This window comes from Chrysoperla carnea, chromosome 2, assembly GCF_905475395.1.
Source record: "Chrysoperla carnea chromosome 2, inChrCarn1.1, whole genome shotgun sequence".
NCBI classification, from domain to species: domain Eukaryota; kingdom Metazoa; phylum Arthropoda; class Insecta; order Neuroptera; family Chrysopidae; genus Chrysoperla; species Chrysoperla carnea.
In genome coordinates this window covers 48763159-48776380 of record NC_058338.1, presented here as the reverse complement: position 1 = coordinate 48776380, position 13222 = coordinate 48763159, and the positions used below count along the sequence as shown (strand labels likewise).

General features: G+C 28.0%; 1 protein-coding gene across 1 annotated transcript in view; it reads right to left on the bottom strand.

Moving 5' to 3' along the window:
* The window catches only part of LOC123291995 (serine/threonine-protein kinase par-1), a 134332-nt gene that overhangs the window by 58380 nt on the left and 62730 nt on the right, over nucleotides 1–13222 (bottom strand). The window contains exon 3 of the mRNA XM_044872492.1: nucleotides 6500–6563. Within this exon, the coding sequence (XP_044728427.1) occupies nucleotides 6500–6563 (64 nt within the window). The remainder of the gene's footprint in view (nucleotides 1–6499; nucleotides 6564–13222) is intronic.

Genomic DNA, 13222 nt, shown 5'->3' with positions numbered 1-13222 from the left:
TGATTGTCATAAGGTCTAAAAATGACGAGTAAGAGGTTTGCAGAAAGAGAAATAAGTTTTTCGATATATGTTATCCACGCAGTTTACTCGTAAATTTTATTTTAAATAATTTTCAACTCTCTCGAAGCTTCAATCTTGAAAATGAAGTACCAAAAGCCGTCTCTGGTTTACCAGTAATTTTCTCTCTAGTAATATCCAAATGAAGTTCTGAGTAAACAATAATTAAACCCCCGCAATCTCAGACTTTTAATAATATCAAAAGGAAATAACATTAACAATAAAAACATTTAAATATCTGGAACTGTTCTAATGATAACAATAAAATTACTTTATAATCATTTTTTTGAATATGCAATGTACTTTCTTCAAGATGAATTTTCAAGTAATTGAATAGTCTAAATTTTTCAATTACCAAGATACTAGTAAAAGGTACAGCCAATCACCATCTATTCCAGAAAGAAAATTTTGTTAAAATCAAGCCGTTTGGCTATAATCTTCCGTGTCGTATAGCGTGAACAAGCCTGTTATTGATGTATTTCTTTTATTTACCGAAAGCTTCCTACACGATTTGTATACATTAGACTTTCCTCAAAACTATTTTTGGTATTTGCAAACCGGGGCTCAGGAAATATTTTATCTTCTGTGTAAACTCTTTCAAGTGAGGTTCAGTTATTTGTGACTGAATATGCATATACCTGTATTTACATTACATCAAAATGAGCATCGCATATCTAAAATCATGAAAATATTAATTGTCGGATTTACCTTTTTAAGATATTGTTATACCATGTATATATGAAATATACATAGTATATATTATAGTATAGGTGTTCATAAAATCACCTAAATAGTCCATTTCCGATTGTCTGCCTGTCTGTCTGTCATCACGATTAAAAACGAAAAGAGATATCAAGCTAAACTTCTTATAGCGTGCTTAGGACGTAAAAAGTGAGGAATCGAGTTCGTAAATGAGCAATATAGGTCAATTGGGTCTTGGATCCGTAAGACCCATCTTGTAAACCGTTAGAGATAGAACACAAGTTTAAATGTTATGTTCCTTATCAAAAAATAAGCAACTTTTGTTTGAAACATTTTTTCGTAAACATCACTGTTTGCCCGTGAGACCGCAAATTGTATAGTATGTATTATGTGGGAATATCAGTTATATATGTGTGACATGCATGTATGTGTAATGTAAATGTGTAATCAACACTGTCTATACATGGTATTTCAACAATTTTTGGTTTTTTTAATGAATTTTCGAATTTTCAACGGGGATTTATCTAGGATTACAATATAAAAATATCGTATCTAGGTTACTACAGTATAATGTTATATTATAATAATCATTATAAAATGTATTTTTGGATATTATATGTTATTGATAACAATGTTATGACTTCTAGAGCTAAGCTAAAACACCATATATACTCATACGAACACAGAAAGAACATTGGGAGAATTTTATTAGCCGACTTCAAACAAAAACGGAGGAGGTTATCAATTCGACTGTATTTTTATTTTATTTTATTTATTTTTTATGTTTGTTGCCTCAGAACTTTTGACTGGGTGAACCGATTTTGATGATTCTTTATTCATTTGAAAGCTGGTACTTCTCGTGTGGTCCCATTTCATTTTAATCTAGTTCTGACAACGACATCCATGAGAAAACCATAAAAGACTTAAATTTGCATTCATTATGCACGACAAGAGGACGAATAACTCAATATCACGTCAACCGATTTCGATGATTCTTTATCTATTTGAAAGCTGGTGCTTCCTGTGTGGTCCCATTTCATTTTGGTCTAATTATGACAACGACATCCATGAGAAAACCATAAAAGACTTAAATTTGCATTCATTATGCACGACAAGAGGACGAATAACTCAATATCACGACAACCGATTTCGATGATTCTTTATCTATTTGAAAGCTGATGCTTTCCGTTTGGTCCCATTTCATTTTGGTACAGTTCTGACAACGGTATCCATGAGAAAACCATAAAAGTCTTAAATTTGCATTAAGTATGCACGACAAGAGGACGAATAACTCAATATCACTTCGATGATTCTTTTTTTAGTGACAAGTTAGTGAGTGTACTTCAGATTCACTAAAAATCACAAAATAAAAAAAACTTTTAACAAAAAGAAAACCGATTTCAAAAGAAAATCTTTTCCAAAATATATTAAAATACACTAAAAATTAAAAAAATAACGATAATATAATGTAGTTAAAATTATTGTTATTTTTGGAGTCGGTGTCAGCCAAGGAAACAACTCTGACAGAACAGTTTGCTACATTAGCTTGGATGACACCGACTCCAAAAATAACAATAATTTTAACTGCATTATACTATCGTTATTTTTTTACTTTTTAGTGCATTTTAATATATTTTGGAAAAGTTTTTCTTTTGAAGTCGGTTTTCTTTTTGTTAAAAGTTTTTTTATTATTGGTGTGTGTATGTTTGGTTTGTTGTATCACAATTTCATGTAGTAAGTATTTCTCCGTGTCTAGACATCATTTTGTCTAGACAGTTGTGTTTTTTTTTTTTTTTTATTTGAGTATGGAAAATATTCATACCTACACGTGTGAGGGGTGTTTTTCTTTTTCTTTTTTTTTTAATTTAATGTACACATGAAAATATAGCTGCCCAATTTGGTGTGACATCATAAACCACCGTAGGTAGTAATGAACTCGGGAGCAATAATCGTATTGTATGAATTGTTTCTACATTAGCTGTTGATGTTATCTTGGGTGATAACATTGGATATTGAATCATTATGTATAATAATCGTAGCTAGCAATCTGTAAATCTATTAAGGGACTCATTTAAAATAGTAGGAGCGCCAGGCAAGTTTAGACTTGTAGTTGAAATAATTAGTACCTTATTTTCAACTTTCATGATGAATTTTATTACAACTTCGTAAATGTAGACGAAAAATAAGAATACAATTTTTCGATATCTGCCTAAGTTTTCGAAATATCGAAAGCTGAAAATTTAACCAAAATTTTCAATTTTCGATCTTTTGAAAAATTACTTCAGATATCGAAAAATTTTATTTTTCGTCTTATACTGTCAAGTTATAACATAATTCACCAACAAAATTGAAAAAATATTTTTTAAAATTTGTGTACCCACTAGCGTGCTCATACATTCTTAATTAGTCGGGCACAACTTTAATTGGAATAGTTTTTTAAAATTTCTACGTACTAGTTTCGGAGAAATCTATGAAACATATCATCCATCTACCGTAAGACCAATGTTAAATATGCCTACTTTTGAAGTCATTTGTTTATTTAAATAATTGGGCACCCCCACACCTCTTAATTTTTTTAGGATTGATTTAGACTTCCAAACAACTACACTTACTGTCCAACTACATATAAAAAAATCAAGCCTTTTAAGTAAAAAAGTTTATCGCCAATCAAAAATGTATCATTTTTAATTTACGGTATCGAAATACCTTAAAAGGTTGAAATGAAAATGATAACAAAAATTGAATATTTTATTTATCAATTAAGCACTCTTGTATAGGTCTTTAGTGAAAAATATCATATCGATTCTCAGCACGGTTAATGAGAGATGTGTTTTTTTTTTTTTTTTTTTGTATAAAAACACTGACTTTAATAGTTAATTTCTCATAAACCGTTCAGAGAATCGATATGACGTATAAAAGGATGATTAATTGTGTAATCAAATTTCAAATTTTTCTGGATTATTTTCATTTTTCGGTATCGAAATACCTTAATACAACGCAAAACGAAATAAAGACAAAAAGAAGTGATTATATCTACTAACTGACCACTGTGGAGTTTGGATAACATATAGTTCACAAAAATAAAAGAATAAAGCCTGACTGATTTGTCAGTGAAAAGTTTGATATTAACTCAAATAGTATTGAACACTCTTTATTTAGATCTTAGAATAAGATATACAAAAATATACTCTCTTTAGTTACTACGCTTAAATGACACAGTAAACTACATTTTCGATTCATTTTCGTAAATGTTTATCCACTATCTAACAATATAGCAAGCACATTGTCCAAATAATCTTGTATTCGATGTAGATATAAATTACATTCTTGTTGTCTATAATATGTGATATTTCACAATATAACCTAATGATATATACCATTACTAGAATGGTTTATTTAGCTGATTTCTATTGTGTGTGGTTCTACAAAACTATCCTCTAATATTACGTAAACTTAAACTTAGTGTACACCTATATTGGAGAAAAATTGAACTAATTTTAATAAATATATTGTTTTTAAATTAAATAATGAAATTTGATATCATTTTTCGAAAAATACTTATATGTAGTAGAGAGCCGTAAGTTTTATACCTCTGAATTCAGGGATAGTCAACGAATCCTTATAAAAACTGTTCGACTGCATTGCTTAAAGCTTACTTAAAGAATTTAAAAACAAAAATTTGTTGGATCTTGACCAGGGGTTGGTACCCCTTCTGGAAAATTTTTTGTTGAAAATGACAACGAAATCGATAGAAGGATGAATTCTAAGCAAAAAAAGTCATTTAAGCATATTTCGAAAAGTCAATACTTTCCGAGTGATTATCAATTAAAATTCGGTGTATTAAACGTCAAATAACTGACAAATTTGAATTTTTTTGAAAAAAGTATATCATACACTATTTAAAGTACTATAAAAAAACCATAAAAATGGAAAAAATTTCATGTTATTTGCATGAAAATTGGCGGAGTTATAATGAAAACAAAGTTTCTCGAACCTTTCTTTTTATCTTTTATTTAGTACAAAAATTGATGAGCTTACCACGGGAACTAAAAATTATGCTTGCCGCATTCCACTTTATTTAGATGCTGACAACATGCTAAAAAAGTTCTAGCAGTTAAGAAGATATATTTTTTGAAATATTGCAATTTAAATGCCAAAAAAATTTTTCAAAATTCCGAAAAAAAAGTCTTTTTTGGAATTGGAAACATATCTAAGAACACTCTCCATTAAGTTGCCTTTTTCCTTAAAGCCTTTTCCAAACTGAGCCGATTTGAAAGATCATCGCCAATTTAAAATTTTTTCGGGTATGGAACCCTTCATTCGCACTTGAAACATAGCACTCACCATTAAATTACCTTTCAAACAATACCGAAAACATCAAAATCGGTTCACCCGTTTAGGCGCTACGATGCCACAGACAGACAGATATACAAACAGACACCCCTTTTTTTATTTCGTGGGTTAAAAACAAGAAAAACCCCTTAAGAAGTATATACAGATATTCGGATTATTTTATAGTAGATGTGTACAATTTTATACATAGCTTTCACTCAGATGAGATCGATTTTTGTTGAATTTGAATGTACTTATTCTATATACGTATCTAAAGAGTAATTCCTTGTCCTCTGATAAGTAAAATACACATGTTATCAAATAAATCTTATATATTCAGTGTGTTAGATTTTCTCACTTGAGCTCGTTAGATAGTACATACGTAGGTAGTAGATAGGTATGTGGTATAATATTGTGTGTATCGTATTTGTACTAACATCCTTCCGGGATTCATCACTTAGGTGTATATCCTGTACTCTGGTCTCGCATATTATATTTTGATATTGAAGAATTTAGTTTATATAAACTAACCTGAATAGTACGCCATCTTGAATATTATCATATTTAGGGCATAGATCATCACCATAAATTATTAAAAAAATGACAAATCTAAATTTTCCTAATGTGTCGAAGATTAACAATTATTGATTGATATCAAGATTAAATTTTGTAATTTACTTGTAATTGAATATCATTCTTCAAGAGTACTAACTTAATATTTTTAATGGCCGCAAAACAATCCAGTAATATAATATTAACAAATTATGGAACTGTACTCTCTACTATCGTCTACCCGTACCTGTGTTTGTACCGAATCTATATAGATTTTCGGGCTAAAAGAGAATTCTCTGAAATATTCTATTATTCTCTTAAATAAATAAATACACGAATTGGCATTGAAAAGTATTATTATAGATGTTCGAAGCAATTAACCAATCATTTGCCTCTTGCCTCACATAAATACCGTTCAATATATTCGTAATTCATAGTAGTTTCATGAAACAGAAATATGGTGAAAGCGCAGTGAAAATAAAAAAATTAAACCTTTTATTAAGGAAAACTAAATAAAAAATAAAAAAAATGTTTTTCTTGGTAATCATTTATATGATTATCAATATGCAAAACCTTCTGGCGTTGAGGACCATTAAATATATTAATAAATATAAAAAGATAATTCCAATATTAGTGATAAATGGTTTTACCGTATTAATTTTATTTTTTACTTAAATTTTTTTTAGAATAAGTAAGAAAAATTTCTTAATGATTAGAATAAGTATCCCTTAGCAACTAAAATTTGCTAAGTTTAAAAACTCCAGATGGTATTTATGTTATCAAAACGTAGGGAAACGATGCATTTTAAACATGCATTATTGTTACTACATAATGTAAATAATTTTTAAGTACTTACCAAATATTTCTCCTTGACTGGCATATTCGGAAACCAAATAAATCATATTTTTTGTTTCCATAACCTGAAAACAAAAATTAAAATAAATCTTCTAAAAACTCAATACAAAAAAATTAAGTAAAGTAAATGCTATTTGACTGTTGATGTTCTTAAGGCAGTATTGGTCTAGAAATTTGATAAAACTAATTTTTGGTATATTGCATAATTTCAAAGATTAGACCCTTAAGAATTTGTCCTTTAGCGTATATTTTAAAATTCGAATAATTTTCGGAGATACAGTGAATTTTCTGGTTACGAAGTTCAAATTGTTCGCTCTGAACTACGAACTTCTACTGATTCAAAAGAAGGCAGAACAGCTCGGTTAGAAGAAATAATCATGGAAGACATTGTATATGAAGTAGAAGAACGCCCAATGTATGGATCTGGGATAGCTGATTAATCCAAAGTGAGTAAGATCATTATCCATGTTACTCTGCCGGAATTGTCTCTTAAACTTAAAACTACATTTTTCGAGGTGTTTAATAGGATATCTTAAGTTCTACTCGACCGATTACTTTGAAATTTTGTGAGAATTTTCTTTATAAATATATATTTTTATCGTCTGTGTCTTGGATTTAAAAAATTTTGAGTACTTTGCATTATCAAACCTAAAAATATCAATATTTTTATTTCCATTCAAACAAGATATACAAAATTCAAAATTAAAGTTTATCATTATATAAATTAATTAATTCATCTGATAAATTAATTAGAACAGATTTATTATAAAATATTTAAAGAATTTTAATAATTTTATTACAAAATTAAATAAATAAAATTACATGTCCTTTGAATTAGGATATATTAAATATATATAATTCTCTAATTAATTAAATAAACAACATCTTAATTTAAAATAATTTAATTAGTTTATACATACACTACAGTAACAAATGTCCCATTCGTGGAAGAAAGGTCTCCTCACTTTGATAATTATCTCCTTTGTATAAAATAAATGATTTTTAGTGTAAATTAATGAAATGTCGATGGAATATTTGCATTATATTTTATTTAATTAAAATTAGAATAAAAATTCTTATAGAAATAATTAAAATAAAATAAATTTTTAGAAGCGTTCAAATTAGAAATATCTATCTCTATATATATGATTATACCAAATATATGAAATATACCAAAGTATACTAAGTTTAGTTCCAAATTACTAACGCTTAAAAATATTGATATAAATATTGATAAAATCACCAAATTATCCCATTTCCGGTTTTCTGTCTGTCTGTCTGTCTGTCGTCTGTCTGTCATCACGATTACTCAAAAACGAAAAAAGATATCTAGCTGAAATTTTTATAGCGTTTTAAGGACGTAAATAGTCCTAAAAATAGGTGAATTGAAACCAGTCTCTCTAATTCAAACTATTATATTTAAAGATGATTTCTTGTTCAACATTTAATCTTAACTCTGAATTACAATTAAAATGCTTATTCATAAAATAAATAAATAATAAAATAAGGTAATATTTATATTATATTATTACACTTACAGGTACTATGCATACAATACATAATTCAAAAGTATGTGTTATGTGTATATAAAGTGTCCCAGACCACTCGCACCAGATATTTTAAAACTATAGAAGGTGATCATTTATACATACTATCTTAAAAACAAATGTAATCTAGACAATTCCAAAAAGAAATAAACAATATTGTTTTGTATTACTTAAACAAAGATAGAAAACATATATAAGTAATATATATGAGATATATGCATAGAACATACGTGGCAGTTCTAGAATTTGCTAGACTATTGATTGTTACTATATAAGCGGTGCACAGCGTGCGATATTGGCCAGATTATAACACGAAAGTTTAAAATCAGACAGATTGCTATACTCGACAGATTACAATAAAGTAGCTTACAATACAGAACGAGTGAAGTGAAGAACTCATCTTCATAATAACATTAAAATAAAAGTTTTGGGAATTTAATTGTATTTATATGAAGTAAAAAAGCTAAACAATAAAAATTCGTATAATTATTTGAGTATAGACAGTTCAATTATTTATTACACAAATTCGATTACGCTAAACCCGCTACAGTACATTTGGAAATACCACTTCAGGCTGGAAGTTCATTTTTATTTTTATTATTTATTTATATTGAATAGAAATATTTGCAATATTTTTAGATTTTTTGCTATACTTCATTAAATAGAACATATTTTAAATTATTGTTTTAGTTGAGAATAGAAAATTGAACTAATACGGTTCTTATTGTGCTACGAAAAAAAAAAAATTATTTCAAATATATTCTTCTGGTTTTAATCTTCTATTTCCGAGTCGAACAAAAAGTTCATTAGAGATTGAAAAAATACCACATTATTTTCTTAAAATCGAATATTTTTTATTTTTCAAGAATTTTTATTTCGAAAACTAAACGTCCAGAGAAAGAGTATTTTTTGCTGAAAACTGGTCAGAAAACACAAATAAGTTTTTTATTTCGAAAAAAATCAAATTTGTATACTGTGCGCACCCCCGATCTGTTAATTTTTCTCTTTAACGATCTTGACATTTCAAATACCAAAATACTTCTTGATACCAAATTTTATTCAAATCAGATTTATCAGATTATATCAGTACAAAAGTAGTAGTTCCATTTCCTTCAGCAATTCGCTAAAATAATTTTGGTTCAGAGAGTTTCGTGGTTTTTTACTCATAGATTCCAATACTTAAATTACAAACAATACATATACCTACATTCTATTTTTTTCAAATGCACTTCCGATCTGAAACTAATATTTAAAGATATGATCTTGCAAATACCACTAATTGAAAAAGCGCACCTCATTTGTAAGGAAACCTCATGTTTACTTTTTTGAAATAATCATTTTTCCAGTTTTAAAATGATATGATCTGAGACACTTTGTATATGTGTTCTATATTATATTAAATTAAAAGATCTATATAAATAAATAATAATAAATTCATGTTAAATGAACGTGATTGTATTATTAACTAATTATAAAATTTATTTTCAAAAAATATATTTTTGTGTAATTATAATTATTATCACGATTCAATAACGTGAGCAACTATATTTTACACCTTCATTAATTTATTTTTTAATATATCAATGAAAATACAATAATAATGATTTATTTATGATAAAATTAAAAAAAATTGATTCAGACCAGTTAACAGGTTGGCTGATAAGTCCCCGGTCTGACACATAGATGGCGTCGCTAGTATTAAATGCATATTATTTTTATATAGTACCAACCTTCAAATGATTCGTGTCAAAATTTGACGTCTGTAAGTCAATTAGTTTGTGAGATAGAGCGTCTTTTGTGAAGCAACTTTTGTTATTGTGAAAAAAATGGAAAAAAAGGAATTTCGTGTTTTGATAAAATACTGTTTTCTGAAGGGAAAAAATACAGAGTCCGGAAACTCATTATCAAGCCAAGTTTTTGCTTCCACTGTATTTTTTCCCTTCAGAAAACAGTATTTTATCAAAACACGAAATTCCTTTTTTTCCATTTTTTTCACAATAACAAAAGTTGCTTCACAAAAGACGCTCTATCTCACAAACTAATTGACTTACAGACGTCAAATTTTGACACGAATCATTTGAAGGTTGGTACTATATAAAAATAATATGCATTTAATACTAGCGACGCCATCTATGTGTCAGACCGGGGACTTATCAGCCAACCTATTAACTAACAAATTGATGAATCACTGATAGATGTGAATTGTATTCGTAAAATGAAGAATATGCACCAAAATTCTTTTGAAATATTTATTTATATTACAACTTTACGTATTAATCATACATAAAGTTGTTTTACGTGGAACGTGAATTAACAAACAAAGTACAATAGTAAACTTTACGATTATAGAATCTTTCAGAATTATTATTATCATTATTACTACTATTTATGAGCCCAATTTTTTTGAACTTTATATGGCTTTGAAAAATTACTAAGTACGTACAAGCGCCATTGCAATTTTGGATAAAAGGCTTGATTTTTTATATGAAGTTAGACTTTTTATTGAAGTCTAAAATAATTCTGAAAATGTTAGGAAGGGTTGCCCGATTATCTAAATGAATAAATGACTTCAAAAGTACGCATATTTAACATTGGTCTTATGGGAAAACATTACATGGATTTGTTTTCATCGATTTCTCCAAAACTAGTCGGTGGAATTAAAAAAAAAACTATTTTAATAAGAGTTAAAATCTTAATAAATTATTGAAAACAAAAACCCGTTGTGCCCGACTAATTAAGGATGTATGAGCACGGTAGTGGGGATACAAATTTAAAAGAATATATATTTTCAATTTTGATGGTGAATTATGTTATAACTTGACAGTATAAGACGATAAGTAACAAAGCAGAGCAAAGCAGATATCGAAAATTTTATTCTTATTTTTCGTCTGCTTTCATGAAGTTATAACAAAACTCATAATCAAAATTGAAAAATAAGATACAAATTATTTCAACTACATGTCTAAACTTGCCTTGGCGCTCGTACTTACTTAAATAAATGTAAAAAAAGAGTTGAAAAAGTAGGTTGTCGGGAAATTGCCAACTACAATAGAAACTTCTTGCTGGCTTCCTATTGTGGTTGTCAATCTGCACTTACATATATATAAATCAAAACCTCCAGTTCAGCTTGGAAGTAGATACTGTAAAAGTGAGGAAAGCTAATGGAACATCGAAAAATCGTTTTTTCTATCGAACCTTTCCGAACTGAAGGCATTTTTTTGTATGAACATTCTTACGTTTGATAACATTAAATTTTACTTTACCTAAAAATTCTACATTAAATTAAGTTATACAAAGTTTACAATTAATGATTTTTAGTTTTAAAAAGATAATTATATTAATTGCGAGTTAATGACAACGTGGTTATAAGTTTTATTATACAAAACAAAAAGTATTTAATCATATTTTATAGAAGTTAATTGGATATTTCATGAAAATAATTTTGCACATAAAATTAATTTAATAAATTCTTTGATATACATAAAATACCTAAACAAGATTAAAATTTAATTAAAAAAAATGATTTTCAAATAAATAAATATATAAAAGTGGCCCAATATGATATAAAAATCACATGATGTGCATGGTCTGCCGTCATTGTGCATAATACAGAGAGGGAGAGAGTGACTTCATTTCAGTGTAACCTACAACGTTTATATTTACGAAAACTTTGAAATTGGGTGTTTTCAAGGTGGAAGACGAAAAACATTTCAATTTAACGACCTATTGAAAAAATTTGAACAACCATTTGCTTTTTTCTTAAATGCAATATAATAAGAGAGAGTAATAATGGGCTACAAAAATATTGGGCAGTTTGGCGTGACCTCCACCTCCAACATGTCGGAAAAACGAAGGTACGAAATTTATCAACAATCGGCTAATTTTTACAGAAATTTTTAATAAATATTAGTAAAATTGAATGCTTATACTGACCTACAATGTTTTATTATAAACGCCTGTAAGCCAAGAAATTAACATGAAAGTTGAGCTGTTTTATGAACAAAAAATTCAGCCAATATTGAGCCGTATTTCGAAACCAAACTTTTTTATTCGCGACTTAATCGGTAATATAGATAGATAGATAGTGCATTAGACTTCTAGGTTATCAACCGCAGTATGTATGTAGGTAGGCATTTGAACAATAACACTAGGATGTTCGTCTTAACGATTCATTTGAAATGCTATTCAGTAAAATTAAAATTATAAAACTTTCTTTTAATATATGCTCCTTTAAGATTTCGGGCCACTAAATTATTTGTTCATAAATTAGTTCAAATTTTATGTGCTTTTCGTGTCCTGCAGGTGTTCATAATAAAACATACAGTCGTTAAACTGACATGTGTAAGGCGTAGGTCTAAGAAAACGATTCATGAATTTTATTGGCTAGTATGAGCATTCAATTTTACTAATATTTATTATTATTAATTTTCATACCCCCATTTTTCCGACATGTTGGGGATGGAGGTCACGCCAAACGGTCCAATATTTCTGTAGGCCACTATTATTCTCTCTTATTATATTCATTTATCTTGCATTCAAGAAAAAAGCAAATGGTTGTTCATATTTTTTCAATATGTCTTTTAATTGACATGTTTTTCGTCTTCCATCTTGAAAACGCCCCAATTTCAAAGTTTTCGTAAATGTAAACGTTGTAGGTTACACTGAAATGAAGCCACTCACGAAGTTTATTCACAAAACCTACCACCTCTGTACTGTAGACTAATATTGTTATTACTTATACATGATACCGATGTGTACAGTGTGTCGCACTTAAGATAAAGGCACCCTCATTTTTTTGTGTTATTTATAGAAACATCGATTTGAAATTAACGATCGATTGATACGTAAACAATAACTTTCCATTATGAAGTTAATGAACAATATCATAGAGTATGTGGCTTGGCTTTATCGAATATTGTTTTGTCTTCAAAAAATATATAATGAACAATTATTAAAACCAAACTATATTAATTATTTATTATTATTAATAATATTTCATGTAAAGGTCATATTTTCTCGGTAAAAAGAATTTTTTTGTTATATTCTATTCATAAAAGTACAAAACAATGACGCAAATTTCGTATAATAAACGTGCCTAATTATTTTTTGAAACACGTGATCACAGGTGGCAGTCTTATGATCACATCCTGGTTGTATTAGCGAAAATAAAACTTTTC